Source organism: Festucalex cinctus, chromosome 7, assembly GCF_051991245.1.
Source record: "Festucalex cinctus isolate MCC-2025b chromosome 7, RoL_Fcin_1.0, whole genome shotgun sequence".
Classification (NCBI taxonomy): Eukaryota; Metazoa; Chordata; class Actinopteri; order Syngnathiformes; family Syngnathidae; genus Festucalex; species Festucalex cinctus.
Window position 1 is genome coordinate 12,741,251 of NC_135417.1, and position 21,386 is coordinate 12,762,636.

Genomic DNA, 21,386 nt, shown 5'->3' on the forward strand with positions numbered 1-21,386 from the left:
CTCAAGTCCAAAACTCACTCGTGTTCGGGGAAAACTTTATGAAGAAAACTGATGTCGGTTTGTCGGGTCCCTCGATATCGGTCGCGATGACCGCTATCACTCACACAACTGACATCGGGAACATTGTTTGTTTTGCAGGGAGCTGCTGGGGAGAAAGGCCAGCGAGGAGAGATCGGCCCAGCTGGCCCGATGGTAAGAGTTGCTCGGTAGCTTTATAAAACATCAGCGGCTCTATTTTTGCAGACGGCACATTTGCAGTGGAGGGCAAATGCTGATTTATTGATTTATCTTTTATGATCAAACATATTTATTTATTTATTTATTATTATTGTTGTTGTTATTATTAGTATTATTTGCAGAATTACTCACCGTTTCCTTGTTGAATATTGAACAGCGAAAGGCGCGTCGTGCATTTTTTAGCTGGTAAAGATGTCCGTGCTTTTTTTCATGTGGATGAGATTTTTCATCCGTGGCCGCGTGATTGGTCAAAACAAATGTACACGATGCCGCATCGTCCAATCAGCTCAAAGTATTGTATAGAACGCCCCGCCTTTCCCCGAGCAAATCATCGTGGAGTCGTCCCAGATTGATATTGCGAATCTCCATCTCTCAGCTCTACTGCCCAACAGTTGTCTGCAAAATTACCAACACCGGGTCTAACCCACCTCCGTGCAAAGTTTGTCAGATTTACATCGAAAATAGCGCCTGAAATGTTGTAAAAGTGAGACAAAGGCTGACATCAAACAGAGTTGTTTGGTAACGGTGCCCAAGAATGACTTATTCCGTTCCTCACTCTGTTTTGGTCTTGATCAAATGAACTGAAACCCATCTGTGACTGTTTATGAATTGTTCTTTCCTGTGTGTTTGCCGATGCGTGCGTGCTTGCATGCTTAATAAATACAAATGAGCATCCCAGGAATTATCATCCAAGTGCCTGCAGCCTGCAGACGTCAACAAGTCCTGTTACCATAGAAACCCAAGAGTTAATGACTTCAACGCTTGTTTCATTAAAAATTAGCCGATATTTCAAAATTCCGTTCAAAATATACCTCGTTATATATCATGTGTTTTGATAGCTCCATAAAATAAAGAAGTTTTTTAATCCATCTTGTGGAACAGATAAAAAATTAAAAAAAAAAAGGGTTACTGAATGAAATTGAGACTTCTACTTTTTCTTGAAGTCTTGAAGTTATCTGTTAACTGTCCTGCCAGAGCAAATGAAATATTTAATCTGGGACGGCTTCTGTGAGCACTGCAAGTCCCACATAAGCGCTCCTTATCAACTTTGTTTGACTTCTAATTCAGTTTTGAAAGCCCATTTATTAAAAGTGGCGTCCTTGGCTGACACTCGAACCCGACTCAAAAACTAAAGAGCGCCGAGATTCAATCTCAGCTTTCAGTATTTGGGTAACAAATGGCTTCCTGTTGATAATGACCTCATTTGCAGCAATTAACAAGCTGAGCAGCGTCCTCAATTTATGACGGTGTTCATTTCCGACATTTTCGAATGGGTTGAAATCTTTCACTAATGTCTTAATGCAATAGTCAAGTCATACTTACAGTAAATACAATATTTGTGTTAAAAACACTTTCAGGCCATAAATGACCTTCATCCTTTTATTGCCACCTAATGCACATCTTGGAATCGTGAAATAGGAGAATAGGAATGTGTGTCGATTTGTGCGTTTGCGTGATGGTTTCCATTTTTCAAGCGCGACAGCAAATATCACCAATAGAACAATACGTCTTCCTTTCTTTTCTCTCTTCTCTTTTGTTTCTTCTCCGTCTTCATTCCTTCCTCCATCTGCGGCTGCAGTAAACAACGTGTAACCTTGTCGTCGGCATCTCCTCATCTTTCTTTCACTTCGACAGCAAAGAAAATGCTGCTACGATGAACAGCAAAGTGTATGTTTGGGCATCCATCTTCTTTATCGCACTTTCATTTTATCAGCACGAGCGCGTGTGTGCGTTATCATGTAATTATTTGTTTTGTCTGAGCAAGGAATATATATTTCTACGTGTGTTCATATCTTTTTCAAAATAGTCGCCGAGCAGTGTTTGAAAATGTTTGCCAACTCGTTTTACTCTGAATTTAAAGTCAATTAATCCCTCAAAATAACGATCCTATTTTGTACGTCATATTTAATCATCTAATATTTTTGTTCTACTTGTACAGAAGATCTGGATGTTTTCTGTGATATTATTTCAGTTGAGTTATACTTAAAAAATGTTTAGTTTGAATGTTGACAATGGAAATAAATTGCTCTCTTTCAGTATGCACAAGAAAACAATATTAATCTTTACACGGAGACTTTTTTTCTCTAAACTAAAATAATGTTAGCACATACTGTAATAATGACTCAGCTAAAAGGGCAGTATTTTATTGCGTTAATTAAATTAAATTGACCTGCTGCAAAATGTCCGCCCCTTTAACGAGTTATGACAACATGTTACTGTTACTCATTAGCGTAACAAATCGCATAAAACATATTGAAATTAATTGAGGCTGTTTGTGTGTGGCGCGGCAGGTCAACATTTGTCAAAATCATAACAATCTTGTGGTTAATGATGTGTAGCAAGGTAAGGCAACACTTTATCCATAACAGCATTTTAAATTAGTTTGTAAACAAATTGTATGCTACTTTTGCATTTTTTTGTGTTGCAGCATTTTACTTTTTAGCCGAAAACTTTCAGTGTCCAATTTTTCACTGCATCCCTAATTATGTCTTGGCTAAATGTTCTAAATCGGATTCCCAACCACTGTCTGACAGCACATTCGTGAGAGGTCATCAGGTGTGTTGCTGGAAAGGATCCAGTTTCCCGTCATTGGACTGAAAAAGACTGCAAATAATCTCTTTGTTCATTTATGGAGCCATGCCAGCAACAGTGACAGAACAATTCAAGTTTCTTCCACTAGATGATAATTAACCTCTGGATCCACCTGTTGCCATTCAGCATAATAGCTTTATGTGTTCACTTAAACAGGCAAACATTTCACACTGTGTGAGTAAATTGAGACAAGATCATCATGATTTCAGTTTTTTTTTAGTATATACAGTTTGTGACGTTTTTATTTGGTTGTGTGCTGTAAGATTTTTCCACTTCCGCTTGTTTGTGTTGTGTTTAGGGTGTTCCTGGAAGTCGGGGTTCCCCCGGTAGGGATGGCCCCCCTGGAGCGAGGGTAAGACGTCTTTTGTTACGAGGACGCACGTGTTTACTCATTTCACACTTTCAAGTCAATGAGTTTGAAATCCTTATTAAGACTTTTCGTTTTAAATGAGCAACCACCCAATTAGTTGTCGTGTTTTTGTCTACGTCCCAAAGGGAGCCTTGAATCTCTATTTCTAGACACTCTTGTGTTTATCACAACAGATTTACAATGTTTACTAACAGATAACAACATGGTTTCCCACATCACTACATAATGTCACGTCAGAGAAGAACACATATACTGTATTTATGAACTCGTTCCCTCCCAGCCATTTTCACTGAACAACCCCATTCACTCCTGGCTGTTTTGTTCTATTGCTATAAAAACATGGAAAACCTCCCAAAAGAATGATTTGAGTCTCTTCTTTCATCAGAAAAAAAAGTCCATTTGTATCTGTTCCTATTCTGCAGCAATTAGCATTAGAATTTAGCAAGTTTCACCAATATTCCCATTCCTGGTGAAAACAATGTCAAAAAGAGCTTGTTGCAACATGACCCTGGCTGATCTCTTATACTCTGCTGCCACCTATTGGTCGTTTTTTGTAATAACTATCATTGCTTTAAGCCACCTCTTCGTATCAGAAGCTGCATCAAAGCATTCTCTATGCCCATGCATAAAAAAAATAAAATAAATAAATATGTTTTTGGGCGTGAAGAACAAATTTCTTGCCATTTTTATGAAAGCTAAAGAATTCCAAAGGGGCCCTTCCATCCTCTTATTATTCTACATGTGGCTCTCAGAGGAAAACGTTTGGACAACCCTGATTTAGTCTGAGGAGTCTCAGTTGTGAGGCCGGTAACTTCACAATCACATCCCAAACTTGGCTGCTTACACTTTTTTGTAGTCTTCTAACAATACATGAAGTGAATTTTTCTTGTTGCACATGAGCAACAATCAAGTTTTTTTTTTTTTTTTTTTTTCCTCTTAAGTGGTTTGGTGCGACTGACTCCTGGGTGCCTCTCACTCTTCCGTGATTTGTTACTGCGTGAAGAATGTACAAAGTGCTGTTTGGAGCGAATGTTTTCATTCGGACGGACGAATATCCCCTCGATACCGTTAGCTGCCTCCTAAAACGAAACACCGCAGGGAATGATCCCAGCGAGCTTTTGTCTCACCAAATAGGATTCAACTTGCTAAACAAGCCGAAAGACGTAAGCAGAACTTTGAGGCTCGTTTGTTGGAAAATCGGGGGGCGGATTGTATCTTCAGCTGTGTTCAATATTTCAGCAGTTGCGTTGCTTTGTATTGGCTTCACTTCACACAAGTTGAAATCAGATCCATGTAAGGCGAGAGTCCGTGATGAAAGGGCACCGGCCGCTATTCGCAAAGCAAAACGATCCACTTTTCCCGGTTGGATGATAATTCCAGTTTACAAAGGCTTCCGAGGTGAATAACGTTGGATTTTTTGCAACCGTGTGCCAAACCTGCAGGAACCTTTACAAGCAACCAAAACAAATAATGAGTCGATGTGAAATTCGACAGTGAAGGTGCGTGAGATGTGTTGTCAGGCAACAGATGATCTTGAAATTCACCGAAAATAAGAACATGCGCGATGAGTGTGTATTTTCTTTGCATGGGTCGCAGGGTCTGCCGGGTAATAACGGACCGCAGGGTCAACAGGGGCCGCCGGGCCCTCTTGTAAGTTTCTGCTTTCTTCGAATTCCCCGGGGAATACATTCCTGTCAGGTACTTTTAATAAGCCAGCACCACTTTCCATCTGCCAGGGAGCCCCGGGTGCACCTGGAGCTCCAGGACCAATTGGAGCAGCGGGTCCTCAAGGGGAGCATGGACCTTCTGTGAGTTGATTCATATTTCATCCTTTTTTTTTAAATGGAATGAAAATATTATTGTGTTGATTCCAATTCATGTGAGCACGAATCTTCAGTCATTTGTAAACGTTTTTTTGACTTCTTGTAGAAAGTCACACAATTTCCTGCACTCTGCTCAGGAGGATTTTGCAAAATAGATTTAGTACAATTTCTTGATGCGTCTACATTTGCACTGAAAGCATAAATGCTCACGTTGACAATTGTTTTGATTTGTGTTAATTGGGAATACCTGTTCCTTCTAATTGAAAGTCAATTTGTATATAAAGAAAATATATTTTCAAAGACAAACACACTCAATCCCCATGAAAGGTTTCATTTGTATTGCTTGATTTGGTATAAAGTCAACCTTAAACAATTCTAGACGATAATGACCTCCCTAGTCTAAACATGACATTCTGATTAATATTACATTTCTGGAATATGAGTTATGCAGCAAAATCTAGCCGTTTTTTTTTCCATCTCAGGCGGAGGCGGCCATTTTGCCACATGCTGTCGACTGAAGATGACATCACAGTTGCTCAGGCAACGACCAATCACAGCTCACCTGTTTTCTGAAGCTGAGTTGTGATTGGTTGTTACCTGAGCAACTGTGATGTCATCTTCAGTCGACAGCAAGTGGCAAAATGGCCACCTTCTGATATTCATAAAAAACTATTGGACTTTGCCGCTTAAATCATGTTCCACTAACACAACAAAACACCATATTTAGACAAGTGGGACTGCATCGAACATATAATTGTCAATAAAAAAAAATTAGGTTTGAATTCCTCTTCAAAATAAAAGTGTTTTTAACTAGCAGTGATTTCCCCTCAGTTTTTTATTACTATTTCCTAAAGGGAAAAAATACACATTAGTATGGATGTACCTTTGGACAGCTACCAGAAATGATGTTTTCATGACACAGTTTCATCGAAGCCAGCCATCACATTTTTTTCCCCCCCAACTCTTTGTCCTGTGGGAGGAGTTAGTTACCACACTGGATGCGGTACTGAAGTCCACCTGCATCCACGAGAGGAACTGTTACTATAGCATCGAAATATCTGAATGTGTGACCTCAATCTGAGAGGGACAAATTGTGGCTCCTTTTTTTTTTTTTTTTTTTAACATCCCTACTATTGTCACACCTTCTGTGTGCTCCTGCTTGTTCATGCAGGTGCATACATTATGATACCTTCAGGATACGAATAGCGAATGATTGGTTTGGGCCTCAACTTCGTTGAGTTTATTTATAGGGACACTCCGTTTCCATGGTAACACGGAAGTAGCAATTTGCCATCAGCCAATCAACACACAGCAGTGTATAGAACCTTAAATAAACGCCTGGTCATGTAGTTGAGTGAATTAATGTAGCAGCATTATTTGAGCACTGGCCATATTTTGGATTCAATGATCGCTTGATACGTACAACTTTTTAGCACGCCGCACACTGAGGAGTTCCACTTCAAAAGTTGAATTGCACTTTAATAAAGCAATTTGCCTGTCCTCCACAATATAATTGTCATCTATCACACAAATGATAAACAAGCTTTTCATTCCAAGGCTGCAATATGCTTAACGCGATTATTAAATCACAGGCAGGTAATATTTCTCATTTATTTGCTTCCAGATTACAATGTGCTGCACTCTGATATCGGGGGTGTGCTTGGGGGCTTTTTGGTGTATATGATGCGAGCAGATATGAAATCTGTGTGCTTTACAGTGTTGCCAGAAGGCCTCCAAGCCATCATTTTGTGTACACTTTTATGTGCACACAAAGAACCTGCATGGATGGATTATATTTCTCCCCCCAAAACTTCACAAGTACTGTTTGTGGAAGTCATTGTATTTTGGTCAAGGGGTTATTAGGAAAAAAATGATACTTTCAATATCGTTCGACGTGCCTTCATATCCACATTTTTTATTCTCCTCCTGTGCTTTACTTTGCAGGGTCCCGCTGGTATCAAAGGAGATAAAGGAGAAAGAGTAAGTCTGCCCGCTACACAGTCAATCAATGGTGGTTAGAAGCAAACCAATTTTTTTGAAATGGAAATATTACTTGCACACACTCACCAATGGTGTTTTGATTTGAAGGAATCAATCGCGCTCCTCTCATTATTTTTTTTTTATTTATTTTTTTGCACAAGCATTTCTCCTCGTTTAAAGGAAAGCGAATCAAGTCGGTGTTCATGCCTCCGATTTGTAGTGCGTTTTTTTTTTGACGACAGAAAGAATTCAGCGCAGTTTCCCACCCTGAATGAAAAAACGTCATCCGTCCAATTTCATCTCCTTTTACGGTCATTTGTGTCCTACTGCGCTTCATTTACTGAAGAGAGAAGCTCTCTCCAGGATTGATCCGTATTATAATTTTCTGCCTGGTGGGCATCTTCCCAATGATGAAACTCGTGTGTGCAAGTGACGGGATGCTGTATGATTGTTTAACAGGCACAAGTTCACACTTTTATTGGAAATAGTCACATGAAATATTTAATGCGGTTCTGCCACCCGCATCTGTTGTGGGTTTGTAATAAACGGAGCAGACGCCATTTCACAAATTTGCTGGAGGGTTTTCACAAGCCCTGCAGACGTTTTCTGGATGTGTCGAAATGCTTTTTACCATGAAAAAGAGAACAGCAAGTTCCTCCTGTGATGTGCTCGAAATGGAGAATTGGGACACGCCTAAAGTGAATTCATCGAGATTTGAGCGAGACCGATTAATTGACCCATTCGTTCATGTAATGAAGACATTTTGTGTATCTCATCTTAAGCTTCCAAACTTAAGGGAACCGTTTTGGGAAGTTCCTGCTCTCCTTTTTTATTATCATTATGTATTGCGCTGTACATTATACTGAATAAATCCCCATTGAAAATGGCGGACTTGAACCAATGTACTTATTGCAGTCAGAAAGACCATCACGAACCTGCTCGCTTACTGATCTGGAAGAAAAGGACACTATAAAAAGAAAGCTATTTGAGTATCTATCGTGTGTGTGTATTAATTTGTGTACTTTCCCCCTCAGGGCGACGTTCAGTCCCAAGCAGCTGTGCGCGCGATTGCAAGACAAGTTTGTGAGCAGCTCGTCCAGAGTGAGTCATCGGCAAAAATAAAAACACAGGACGTTTCATTAGGTGCACTTTCACACATATAATGAGATTCTGTCAAATATTTATATCCACAATTCATCAGCGGATTAATTAGGGCAAATGTTGTCACTGTCGGGGAGGTACAGTGGAGCATAGGGACCAAGTCGGGCCGTGAAAAGAAAAAACTCAAGACCAAGAGGTGTTTGTATTATTTTTTTCGTTGTTTTATATAGTTACATGAGACGGATGCTGTGAATTAAAACTGAGCTTTAGTATCTTTGTATAGGTATAATTCTGAATACAGCTCTATTATTGGTTCGTATTGTGCCAATGTTCAGCACCATAGAGGAGGTGCAGCAGTTTCAGATAAATACATTTAAAAACAGTATGCTCAGTTGTATGTATGTACAGTATGTTTAAGATTTTATTTTTTTTTAGGTCTTTTAAAGCAGGGATGTTCCACTTGGGGCCACATACAGATTGAAGGAACATAGCAAAAAAAAAAAAAAAAGATCTTCTGTTTATGTAATAAATTAAAAATCAATTTGATATACTGGAGGTCAACGTATAACAAGCATTTAAACATATTTAAGTCACTGACTTCCAGTCCAGTTCAAATGGATCTTTGACGTCTATAGTCATCAATGGCACTGAATGAGTTAAAGAGAAAAAAAAAAATCTCAACTTTGTTTTATCAATGAAAAGACAAAAATTCAAATTAGTGTGATATCACTTTTTTAATTTAAAATAATGCATGATATCCTGTAACATACAACTTATAAATAGTATGATATCTATCTACAAATTTGCAATTTTTACATTTGTCAAAAATTATTTCGAATCTTTAAAATGTAGCTGTCAAAATCTTTTAGAATTTGTTTGTTTATTTTTGTGTAATCTCTTCATGAGGTTCATGTCTGATTTTTCTCTTGCTGTTTGCAGGCCACTTGTCGCGCTACAACTCCATCCTGAACCAGATCCCAGTCCAGCCAGCTGCATCAGTACGTACGGTGTCGGGACCGCCCGGTGAGCCTGGCAGAAGAGGCCCCCCGGGACCTCAAGGAGAGCAAGGACCAGCCGGCAGGCCCGGTTTCCCCGGTTCTAACGGGCAGAGCGGGCGACCCGGAGAGAGAGGTGAGGGACGAAGACGTTTGAGGGACACGCAAGACAAAACGGGACTTGGCTCTCGTCTCGAAACGATGACACGTGTCAAGACTGCAGTATATGTTTTTTGGTGCTACAAAATTGTAAAATGTTTTGTTTTAAAAAGGGTTGAAAAGTGTGATCTAGTGAGAATGTATACTGAAGTATATCCTAGTAACGGAAAAAGTGACATGTCACATGCTGTCCTCAGGTCTTGCAGGGGAGAAAGGTGAGAGGGGCAGTCCAGGTGTTGGAACTCAAGGACCGAGGGGACCCCCAGGACCACCAGGTGAGATGAACTCCAGTTTTTGATTGCTGTGGGCAATGTCACAAAAGTGATATTTGATTCGATCTTTTCATGGGACAACTCTGAAGTGAAGAAGTGACACTTTGATACAATGAAAAGTAAATTAGGTATTTATATTGCAAATGTCCAAAAAATGTCAACTATTAAAAAGATATTGTTTTGAATGTTGTCAAATAAAGCCGTATATGAACTCAAAAACAGATGAGATGAATACGAATTGGACCAAAAAGGCCACCATGAATGAAACGTGATAAACAAGAAACCTCATGTAAAGTCTATTTTAATTGACGAAAATCAAATCTTATCAGTTCAGGTTGGAATTTTTTTTTGTGCCAATATAGGATTCTATTTTGTTCCTGCAGATGGAACTTGACCTTCTTTTCACCAATAAGACTGCAGATGATCAATCTTCACACATTGATTTCATGAGTGACAAAATTGGCGGAGGTCTGAATTTCGTGTAATTGTCCGAACGCTGCTCGATTATTCCCCGAGCACGTCAAAGTACTTTGAGTCTTAGAGCGCCTCGTGTTTCTTCCAACAAAACCGCACGTTTCAGGAGCGATTTAAGAAGCTAAGACTGGTTGTGCTTTTGCTCTCTGATGAAATCCAGCTTGAGGGAGTTTTTGCACTTTTACAAAATACTCCAAGTTGATTTCCTCGTAAGCATTTGGGATTTGTCTGCCTCAGCGTGGCGACAGCCTTGAGTGCGTATCGCACATTCTTGTGATATTTGAAATACGCTCCCAGTAAGACAGCTTTAACTCAAAGATGAGCCATGTTCATCCATAAATCGTGTATTAGAGTGATGTTATTTTTAGGAAATGCTGTGGAATGGGACATCTCACTTATCCAAATATACTGTCGATTTCATCTCTGGCTGACTCAGAAAGTGAGTCGTGATCGAAGTCCATAAAACTGAACCCTCTGGGTAAATGTCTGCTTGTTAGCCAGCCGCTCTTTTTCCCCTGTGACTTCCTTTATGCAGAATCCCACATTTGCAAGCAGTCCTTAATTCTTTAGTATCGCTTTGTTGCAGGCGCAGTCTGAGAAAGACGATCGTTCAATGACATCATCTTCGCTGGACGTTACATTTTATTTGTCCGGATTTACCAAAATTTACGCACCTGCTCTGATTCCGTCCTCAGGCTTACCAGGTGAGGGGCGCACAGGCAGTCAGGGGCCCCTCGGCCGGCCCGGGGCCCCGGGGGTTCCAGGGAGGCCGGGCAGTCCGGGTTCGACCGGACCAGCTGGATCACCGGGTTACTGCGACCAGAACTCTTGTTTGGGGTACAACGTTGGAGGTAAGCACGCTGACTCAATTTTGGGCCTGATGAATAAAGATGGCTGCAAATCGAAAATACTGTTTTCGAAGGCTCCTGTCACCCATGGACCTTTAGAATCATCATGAAAAACATCTCGGCTAATGACAAACAGATTATTTAGCTGCTTCCATTGACTCTTGCTTGGTCTATGGATGACAGAAGAAATAAAGCAGACAGGAAGTCTTCGAGTTACGTCGTTCCTACGATAATTTCGACTTAAGTTGAATTTCCCCCTTAAAGTCAATATTTACATCAAAATCATTTGCATAAAAAAGAAAAAATAAGATGCTGTCCGACTGATGCGCAAGTCTTTGCCGGTCGTCGGCGTCTCTCCTTTCTGCGATCTTTTTGTGATGTTTAGCTTCGTTTCCATGGTAATTGCTTTTCTTTTAGCTGGACCAACATTGATAGAAGACGTAGCTTTCTTCTTCGGGGCCATGATGTTGAAAAAAAAACAGGTTGAAAAAGCCAAAGATGCCACAAGTGCATAAGCGCTAGCACTAGCTAAGTGCTAGCTAAGGGCTAAATAGCGGACGAGGGGAAAACACTTTGGGCTATATGGTGGACGAGGAGCCAAAATGGCGGAACCGTTGTAAAGTCGAAACACCTTAGGTCGAGTGCCCCTTAACTCGAGGACTCCCTTCATTGACAATTTATCAAAGTCTTTGAAAGAAGCATCACAGCCGCCTCCTCATGCTGGTCACACGCAGCAACCCGTTCCGCATTTGTCGCAAGTCTGCCAACGTGCTCGTGTTGGTCACTCGGGCACGTCGAAGCGGATCCCACAAGTGTCGGGAAGGGGTTGAGGTCAGGTCAGGACATTCTATCTTCGCCATTCCCACATTCGAGAGGCATTTTCTGATCATCCTCGTTTTGTGGGGGTCATCTTGCCACTGCTTACACAATTTCATTTTGATGTGTCGATTGTTTTTTGGCAGCCATTTTAGATTAAGTTTTGGGATTTTAGATGAAAAGAGTTATGTCTTTGTCTTATTTTAGTCTTCCATATTTCACAGTGTTCTTTTTTTGTGTCTGCTTTATTTTTGTATCTGTCAACATAGAGCTGATATCAGCTTGTCAAAAAGTTCCAGTTTTAGCTCGTCAGTCATTGCCTCAAAAAGCTGTGCAGCAAAAATAATAAGTTTGAGTTTGTTTTTTAAAATCATTCTGTTGAACACAAATCACGAGGGCTCAATTCCACAACTTGGTTATACGGGACACCATTTTGAAATTACCTTTTTTTTTTTTTTTTTCCGCACCAGCTCTATCCAGATGAGCCAAATGTGGCAGGTGTTGCCTATCAAGCTCAAAACGACAGTGAATGGCAACAGCAAAAACCAGCTGTTTGGCATCGCCCGAGAAGATCTGGCAGATAGATTTATTTATTTATTTTTATGGTTGCTGTCCTCATACTCAGCTCTGCTGCTCATCCCACAAATAAAATACAATTTAGTACAAATTTGGCCCCATTTAAACTGAAATGATTTTCTCCAGACCACTCTTGATTGCACAATTCCCCGATATGAAGAATCTCATCTCGGTAGCAGTCGTGGTTTCATCCAAAAATCTATTTTCATGACGCAAAATGTCCTCGTGTTTTTCTGTTTCTCAGCCTAATTAATTTGAACTGAATGATATTTATTCAGTCGGGCCAGCCAAGTGTTCTACTTCTTAATAATTCATGCAGACGTATCAACCTCCTATTTGGACCCAATCTGAGGAGTAGAAGGCAGCTGCTCCGTTTTGTGAAAAAAAATAATATATATATATATATATATATTAAAAAGGCGAAAATGTAGACAGTGGCGGCGGGTTCGCACTTTGTTATTGTTCTCATAAACCTCTCAGACAGCGCACACTAATCTGCCTTTTCGAACTGACAAGTTTATGTATTCGACAAGTGTTTGCGTGTGTGGTTTGGTAAACAAACCCAACGCAGATAAAAGGCGGATTTGAATATTGATAGTGATGAGGCGGCTGCTGGTCTGATGCTTCACAGCAAAGAGATCGCACCTCAAACAGCTTTTGACACCTGCGTCGTCCCGATCGTCTTCGGAAACTGGCTGACGGCGGTGAGACTTCCATCCGTCAAGCCACATTCATATTCCTGAAAGTGATCCAGTCGCCATGTTGTTGTTTATGACTTTGAAAAGCCCCGTCTGTTGTTCCGAATGGTTGGTGGGTGAAATGTTACATCTCTTGCATAATAAACACCAGCATTTATTTGTTCCTCGCGTGTCAGATTGCATTTGAATTCACTACATGAAAATGTAGCTTCAACTAGAAGACATTCAAATGACATTAAATTGTGTGAAGACTAATTTTTATGTGAAACTATTTCACTGTGTTAGCATGCCTAGCATTTGAGGCAATAATCATCTTAGTTAATTAACAATACGTAGGCTATTATTGTGCTTTTATGCTTTAGCGTAGCAGCTAGCTTGCGCTAAGCTAACCTAGGGTAGGGTGACCATATTTCCAAAAATGACGACTTGGCCTCGAGATACTTAAATGATACTCAACGTTTAATTGCCCCACATTACAACTATTTTAACATATGTCGCCTCTGTATGGTTAGGAAAACATACAAAATTATATTGTGAAGTCATACTTAACAAATGAATAAATAATGCAGTGAGCTCAAATCTGGCTGCAGACGTAACTCAGTATTGTATTTGAAGGCTGAGGAAGTCAGGTACATAAAATTTAATACATGCTAATTGGTCCTGTGAAAAACAATGAAAACTGGACATTTTCATGACTTCATAAAACCCTCCCAGATGCCCAAACTGGATGTAAAAAAAAAAAAGAGGCTGTTTGATCACCCGATAACTGTAGATGTTCGTCTCTCCAATCTAGTGTCCAAATTTGCCACCTGTATATGTACAAAATTCAGTGTTTGCAATTTTCTTGTGAAGTCAAATTGTGATGTTTGATGATGTCTTTATGATTTCATTCCTGCATCGTTTTCTTCCAATTCAACACTAATGAATTCCGCCGTCAGCGTTTGAAGCATCTGGTGTCTTTGTGACTTGAGGTAACATCTCTTTTTCCTTCTTCCCTTTCCTCCTCTTCCTCATCCACAAACTCAAGTTCAACGGGACTACGGGAATGATTACTGACGAGCGTTCTCCAGCTGTCCTTCCTCTACATCCCGTAGATTCAAAGACTTCCTCGAGACATCCGTCCTCCTTTGCGACGGAGAATTGCAAGCATTTAAAACTTCATGCAGGAGCGCCCCCACCACCACCACCACCAACAATCGCTTCATATTTGCACATCTTGGACTTTTCTCAAAAAGAAAAAAAGTCAAATTCAGCCGCGTTTTTGCTATCCCGTCGCCATATTTTGACAATCTCCGAGGCAACCCTGGATTATAGTTGACCAAAAAAACAGCCCATAATGCTGTTATTATGCGCACACAATGCTCCCGTGCCGCAGCCGCTTCAAATCTCTTCAGCGCTATAATCTCGTCTTTCGGGCCCGCTGGCAAATGAGGAGTTCTTCGTGCTTGTTGGCGCTTTGATTCAGTTTGCCTGCTTAAAAGATGGCCACAAACATCTGTCGGGATGAGATTTCAACCTCTGCATGCTCTTCACGTTGCTTCTCTTCTTAAAATGGCGGTGGGGCAGTAGTTACCCCCCCCTCAAAAAAAAGTCCTCGGGGCAGCTCTAACTCTGCTACTGTCCCCCTCACCCTCTCACAGTCCAAACTTTGCCTCACGCTGGCTACCAGGCCTCCAATCAACCTTCTGCAGTCGCTTACAACGACCAAGATGACGACGAGAGCGAAGAGGACCCTTATTACCGTAGTTACGGTTACCTTTCTGGCCCCTCCCACTCGGAAGATGTGGAGCTGCGGTCGCCCGGCGTGGTCAGCAGGTTGGCCCGCGACGTCGTCGTCGTCAAGGAGGCGAGCGAGGAGGACGCGCTCACCTCAAGTGCTTGAGTTCTACACGTCAGACGCTGCAGCAAGATGCCCCGCCCCCACCCCCTCCCATTCTCCAAGTGGTTCGCTCCACCTGTTGAAACAATGTAAATATCTTTGAGGACTATTGTGTAATATTGCAAAAAGTGCCTGATCTTTGTTTGTGATCGTCAAGGTGAGGCGACTGATGGAAAACCATTTGAGTAATTATTCAACGTCCTGCGGCTGGTGGGCCCTCGCAACGTTAAGGGGATTTATTTTAATAAAGTCGACAAAAAAAAAACAATTTTCACTAGTAGTCATTTAACTAGTGAGCTGAATTGTCTGACAAGTGCAAACAGATGTCGGCCTACTAGCAGCTGAACTTTGAACTGGATATTGAATAAATGCTCCAACTGCTTTCTTACAAGCGCCCGCTCATCTTCGCCGATGTCTCCTCGTATTCAAAAAGATGAATGACATTTGTTACCACTTGTACAGGCAGCTTTTTACGTTGACGAAACATCACCTGCTGATTTGTTTCAGCGTCTTCAATCTTTTCGGCCGTGTTCACGCTTGCTTCACTTGGAAAAGTACGAGCGGACTGGCTCACTTGAGCTCACATTGGAATGCAACATGGAACAGAGTTAAAATGGCAGCAAAAAAGAAGTGGACTAAGGTTAAATAATATATACAACGTTCTTATGCCGTGTGCCAACATATATTCTTCTGTTGCACAAACGGACGTTTTGCATCATTTGTAACCATGAAATGTACGTAAACTATTGAAAACCGCTGACTTCCTGTATGAGGCAAGTGTGAACAGCGCCTTTAATGTCAAAGTGATTTCTCTGTACAGTTGTTGTGTTGTTGACTTCTCGTCGGCATCGAACGCATCCGCAAGTTACCTGAACACTGTGGAATTCATACTTGTTGCTTTCAATTCTATTGTTACGACTTCGTGTTTGTGTTGTCATAACTTCCAACTTGTGCGGTTTGCAAGTCTCAGCACACTTGATAAGATAACCACCATGTTTTGTTTTGTTGTTTTGTTGTTGTTGCTGTTAACGTGTCTTGAGATTTGTATTCCAGATCTGGAATTATTTTGTCAATATGCCCTCAAAATATGACATGAAACCTACTTGGACACTAATTCAGCTTCACAATTTGCCAAACCATCTTCAAACTTGCCGAACGTATCAATATTCAGCTGATTTGTGTTTTTTGATGGTTGACGTTCAGCACGAATGTCAAACATGTTTGATTCAAATCACATCGTCACAGCTTGTGTTGAAAAGCTTGATAAGGGCTTTCCAGATGAGAATAACCAAAACAAAAACAAAAAAGTCACTAAACAACTCTTGTTTCCAATTGCGTATTAATTTGATGTACTTCAATTGGGCATCAAACAATATCGAAATACTGGAATGACAAAATGAGGTGATGAATGTCTCAAGACGTGACGCAAAGTGTGTTTTTCTTTGATAAGATGAGCCTGCTGTTGCTGTTTACATTTTGTTATTGTTGTCATGCTGAGTCTGTTTTTGGTCCAGTTTGCAGTCAAAGCAGTTGGGAATCGTTCACAAGCACAAAAACAAAACGTGAGCAGCGAGCCGACCCGCATCTTCTGTTATTTTTTTGATTTTTTTAAACCGAACATGAAACGTGTCTCATCGCATGAATTTTGTTTGCTTTTGTAACCAATAAATCTGTAATGAGACAATTGATGCCTTTGTTGTTTGTGAGTTACACACAAATGTTCAGATTGTATGTTTAAAAAAACTAAACAAAACAAGAATGTCTTACATTTTTTATTAGCCTATTTTACAACAAACAAGACATTGTCAGAAAGAAAAACATAATTTTGGCTTATCGCTTAATTGTATTTTTTTTGGGGGCGGGGCGTGAGAATGTCAGGAAGTGTAACTAGGAAACACAACAGGAGGAGAATTATCTGTCAAACGTGAGTCACGTCGTTCGTAACGTCGTCTTTCTACTCCATCTTGAATTCTTCGGGTCTGCGGATTAGAAGACACGCACGCACGTTTCACATTAGCGCACCCACAAGGAAGAGGAAGATGATGGATGACAAGTCTCGCAGATTTTATCCATGTTTGTTTTTGTGCTTTCAAAATGACACCAAGCACGCATCCTGTTTTTTTTTTTTTTGTCGGTTCATCTTTAATTTCAGACAGATATTATCAGACTTTAATACTATATCTCTGTGTTTATGTTGTTTACTTTGTCTGCGCTTACGTTTGATTGTGCGCGTCTGCTCCTGAGAGAATATTAACTTTGTGTTAATAAAGGCCAATGATTAAAATGGCCCTCAGTGACCCGAAGCACACGCCGGGTAAAATACGCAGAAAAGACCGAGCGAATATTAACAAGGTTCCTCTCGGACACTTTTTAACTTGACCTTGACGACCACATTGCGCAACACTGATTGGCTGAAGATTGGACCAGCAAACAATAATAACAGCTCGCTCGCGCTCATTTATCAGCACGCGCACGCACACGCACAGAAATGGCACTTGAGACACTTGAGCAGAGACCAAACGGGCCAAACGGGGACACGCTTGCACACACACAAATATATATACATATATATATATATACATACATACATATATATATATACACACACGTTGCCACTTTGGACTCTGTGAAGAGTGCGTTCGCTCCGTTTCTTTATCACACGAGCAGCTGCAGCACTTTCAACCATCTGGAGCTTTCCCTCAACAGCAGCCAAGAGTTTGAAAATGGCCGCCAACTCAACACGGCCCGCTTGACCGTTTCCAAGATGGGAAAAGACGAGAGCGTTCCGAGCCAACGCGTTTGCAAATCTCGCGTGATTTTGTGTACGTACGGCGTCCACAGCCTGGGGAAGGCGTCCTTCTCCTCTCGCGTGAACTCGCTCAGCTTCTTGGGAATTTTTCGGGGCTGAGGCAGCAACTCCGTCAGGTTGGCTCGGATGTCGTCCGGAAGATCCTGTCAAACCAAAGCAGAGGCAGAAAATGGAAATACATCATTTATTATGGGGCATATGTTTGCAATATCGAAAGACTCTACTTGAAAATTGTTTTTAGCCGAACTCGCTTTCTTTTCCTTAGTGCCTGTTAACTCTTTGACCACCAAAAACGTTGAATAACAATTAGTAAAATCATGATGTATCCTGCCATAAATGTTTTGTTTTGATTTTTTTAAATCAATGGTCAGTGCAGCGCTGCCTGGTCAATGGGTTGTGAAATCAAAAACAGCCACGAACTCTGGCCAACAGATGGCAGCATTGTATCTCTTTTCATTGAGCTGTATGGAATTGCCATGAAACGTGACGGAAATCAACTTTTTTTTTTTTAACAGATGTGTTTCTTTTAATATCGTGACATGCCGACGACGATATATGCTGGCAGTTTTAATATCGCAATATGACAATATTGCAGTTATCGTTAAATCCCTAATATTCATTTGTGGGAGCGGCCATTTTGTCTCTTGCTGTCAACTGAAAATGACCAATCGACGGCTCACCCGTTTTCTGAGTTTGGTCATGTGACATTCACAAGCTGAGACGTGATTGGTCGTTACCTGAGTCCTTAAGGCAATGTGATGTCATTTTCAGACTTTCACTGTTAGATGACATTTTGACTGTATGTATGTATGTTATTTTTAATTTATTTTTATTTATTTTTAATTATTAATTGGTATTTTGTTTATTTATTCGTATATTTTTTTTTTATGTATTTTGTTCTATTTAATTTATGGCCAATCATTCGGCGCGTGCTCGAGCCCCGACTGAAAGTTCTGCTCAAGAGCATCTCGGCAATCGTGACTCCTCGAGGCGCAAACTGTCAGCTCTCCAATCAGCGTCCCTCATTTGCAGGCTTTTCGTGACATTTTCTGCGCAGCCCCGAGTCAAGTCGTTCCCGACTGAGCTATCGCTGCCTTTTCAACCTTTGCGTGACCCGACGATACGACTCTCCCGGGCCTCTCCACAGGCTTATTAATGACTCGACTCAAGGTGGCTGGAGATAAATATTCATTAAGCGAGCCAACAAAGCCAAAGACAGAAAAAGCACAGCATCAAATAGACGCTCGGCACGCTACTGGAGGGAATTGCTGGCGTGGCCCCGCTATGGAAGCTCTTCACTAGTCATTAAAGACACATACAACACAGCAGGGGGTCTGGGTCACTTTTATCATCATGCGACTTGGGCTGCATGTTCTGCATTCTTAAAAAAATACAAATACATTAAAAAAATGTGATGCTGCTTTTGTGTTCCCAAACAATCATAATAATGAAAATGATGTTTGACCCATTCAGATACCCGATTGATCGTGTCTATCCTGATATCAAAGTTGCAGACTAAAGACTTGAGCTAAGTCATATGGCGCCACCTACTGCAGGAAAAGGATATTACAAGAACAAAAAAATAACATTTCAACAGGCATTAGGCAAGACAGAAAACAAAATAAATCGATTTAAATAAGGTGCTGACGCGTGCGTACGTACGTCTTCAGGAAAAATGTGTAAGCGTTGCATCATGGTACGCCTGGGCAGGTTCTTGGGCAGCATTCCGTACACGGCTAACTTCACAATCTGGTGGGAGGAGACATGTTGCAATCGATCTTCACACAAAAAATGTGAATAAATAACATTTTTTTTCTCCCTCTCTATTAGACAAATCCAACAAAATCTTTAAAAGACATGCAAAAAAATCTGCCAATATTTGTCAAACAAACAAAGATGTTCTGGAATCAAATGAGCATTGTCAATCTTACAGCTTTGGGGTCTTTTTGATGGAGCTGAGCAGCAGTGACTTGTTTGAAGCCTCCGGGGTACCTTTGGAAAAAGGAAAGAAAACACGTCAAGTTGCTTTATGTTGCTGTTGTGCTTGTGTTGTTTTATGGGCTCTGGGAAACATGTTTGGTTTGTGCTTGTAATTGAACAACATCTAGAGCAGAATTTCCCAAACTTTATCATTCGAAAAATCTCATGAGACATCACAAACAAACATGTAAAAAAAAAAAAAAAAAAAAAGTCTACAGTGGATCCGGGCCAGCCCGCAATTCACAAAAATAAAGTATAATTCGCCCACTGAAATGCATTAGGGGAAAAATAATTATTAAACCCCCGAAATTTTTCAAAAAACGAAAATAAAAATAACACAAACATCCAATATGCTAAAAGAGGGGGAGAATATGAGTCTGACAACAACAACAAAAATAATAATAATAATAAAAATAAATACAAAATAATAATTCTGCATATCTGTGAAATTAATCATCTTGGCTCAATCTACTCACAAATTTTACAGTGTTTATGCAATTTAGGATGTCTTATTCTGTTAAATAAATGGCAACAAATGGATACTTCTGCCATCTAGTGGAAGATAATTAAATTGTTCTTCCTGTTGCTATATAGCTCATGTGAACGAAGATACGTCGTCTGGAGTAAACGATATTTTTGCATTCATCACTTGATGATCTCGGTCGTTGGGAATCAGAATTTAGTGAACCTTTCTAAACGAGGCGCTTGACATCCCCTCACCCAGTGTGTGACGAGTAGACTTTCTGCTCCCATTTGTTCCCAGAGAAGGCAATGTGTTTACTGTTTATTACCACTACATGGTCACCACAGTCACCTGCAAAAAGAGGTCAAAGTTCAGCACAACAATACGATGACTGACATAAACATAATACATGTGTTATTTACTACTATCACCAAGGATAGTTGATTATATACACAGTATATATTTATACATTGCTTTTTATTTTACTTGCAGATAAACCTTAATATAATTTATTACCATGAGAATTTGTTAATAAGGGTTGTGTTTGTGTGTGTGTGCTTTTTGTAACAACTTACTGAGTGCATGGTAAATGGGTTTGTGTTTCCCTTGTAGCCTGACAGAGCACATGGTGGCGATTTTGCCAGGAGGTTGCAATCTGGCATCGATCAGGAACCACGAGCGAGCAAAGGTGGCCCATTGCTAAAAAAAAAAAAAGATGGAGGCACATTTAACCAATACGCACCTTTTTGTCAAAAGGAAATATGGGCTCGATTCACAAAGTGACACATTATTCTTCCGAATGTAACCACAGTGTAACTAACAAAACAAAATACAGAATTGTTAAGCTATCCTATCCAACAAGTAAACAGAACCATGTTTTATATGCGAATACGCAGACAAATAGTACGTAATTGTTAATAATTGGAATGCACATAGCAAGATAGCTGACAGCGTGGACAGTCTCTATAACCGCCCAGCACGAAAAGCATGACATAGATATTAAAATAAGGAAAAAGACAAAAGATAATACTTTCATAAAACAAATCAGTACCTGAGCAGATCTAGAGAAACTTGACATTTTGATAACACTACAAGTTCATCCTCGTATCGTTTTTTATTTGACCCTAAACGTGAGCGAAGGAGCTGTAAGGATATTTAGTCGTCTGAAACCGTTTTAAACAATTATGGTTCCGCATGATATGTGTACACTACATTCCGTATAAAAGTGATATTTTCCCACCGTTTTTTAAATGTCTAATAATTAGGTAGCGTTAAAGGGTGACAAATACTGTCGATAAAAGCCACTTAAGCATC

The 21,386-nt window shown here is 40.4% G+C and overlaps 2 protein-coding genes across 5 annotated transcripts in view; one reads left to right on the forward strand and one right to left on the reverse strand.

Moving 5' to 3' along the window:
- Positions 1-16,036, forward strand: part of col14a1a (collagen, type XIV, alpha 1a) — a 98,001-nt gene extending 81,965 nt beyond the window's left edge. For 3 of the 4 annotated variants that reach the window (XM_077525990.1, XM_077525989.1, XM_077525988.1), the window contains 10 exons: positions 139-192; positions 3,128-3,181; positions 4,796-4,849; positions 4,936-5,007; positions 6,967-7,002; positions 8,037-8,103; positions 9,043-9,234; positions 9,455-9,532; positions 10,699-10,854; positions 14,582-16,036. In XM_077525990.1, the coding sequence (XP_077382116.1) occupies positions 139-192; positions 3,128-3,181; positions 4,796-4,849; positions 4,936-5,007; positions 6,967-7,002; positions 8,037-8,103; positions 9,043-9,234; positions 9,455-9,532; positions 10,699-10,854; positions 14,582-14,823 (1,005 nt within the window). In that variant the 3' untranslated portion in view covers positions 14,824-16,036. Of the gene's footprint in view, positions 1-138; positions 193-3,127; positions 3,182-4,795; positions 4,850-4,935; positions 5,008-6,966; positions 7,003-8,036; positions 8,104-9,042; positions 9,235-9,454; positions 9,533-10,698; positions 10,855-13,968 lie in introns of all 4 variants that reach the window. The other variant, XM_077525991.1, reaches the window with a different exon arrangement.
- A 541-nt stretch (positions 16,037-16,577) lies between these two features.
- mrpl13 (mitochondrial ribosomal protein L13) lies at positions 16,578-21,234 on the reverse strand. The gene is made up of 7 exons (XM_077525994.1): positions 21,124-21,234; positions 20,648-20,771; positions 20,330-20,423; positions 19,561-19,621; positions 19,292-19,378; positions 17,651-17,772; positions 16,578-16,799 (listed from the first exon to the last, which is right to left on the reverse strand). The coding sequence occupies exons 1-7, from the start codon at positions 21,148-21,150 to the stop codon at positions 16,775-16,777; spliced, it is 540 nt and encodes a 179-aa protein (XP_077382120.1). The 5' UTR covers positions 21,151-21,234; the 3' UTR covers positions 16,578-16,774.
- Between the last annotated feature and the right edge of the window lie 152 nt (positions 21,235-21,386).

Excerpts from the sequence above, each read along its gene's own strand:
- mrpl13 (XM_077525994.1), bottom strand. The coding sequence starts at position 21,150 with ATGTCAAGTTTCTCTAGATCTGCTCAG. Across the intron at positions 20,772-21,123 it reads GTTTCTCTAGATCTGCTCAG|CAATGGGCCACCTTTGCTCG; the intron begins GTACTGATTTGT and ends TTTTTTTTTTAG. Across the intron at positions 16,800-17,650 it reads TTCCCCAGGCTGTGGACGCC|ACCCGAAGAATTCAAGATGG; the intron begins GTACGTACACAA and ends TCTAATCCGCAG.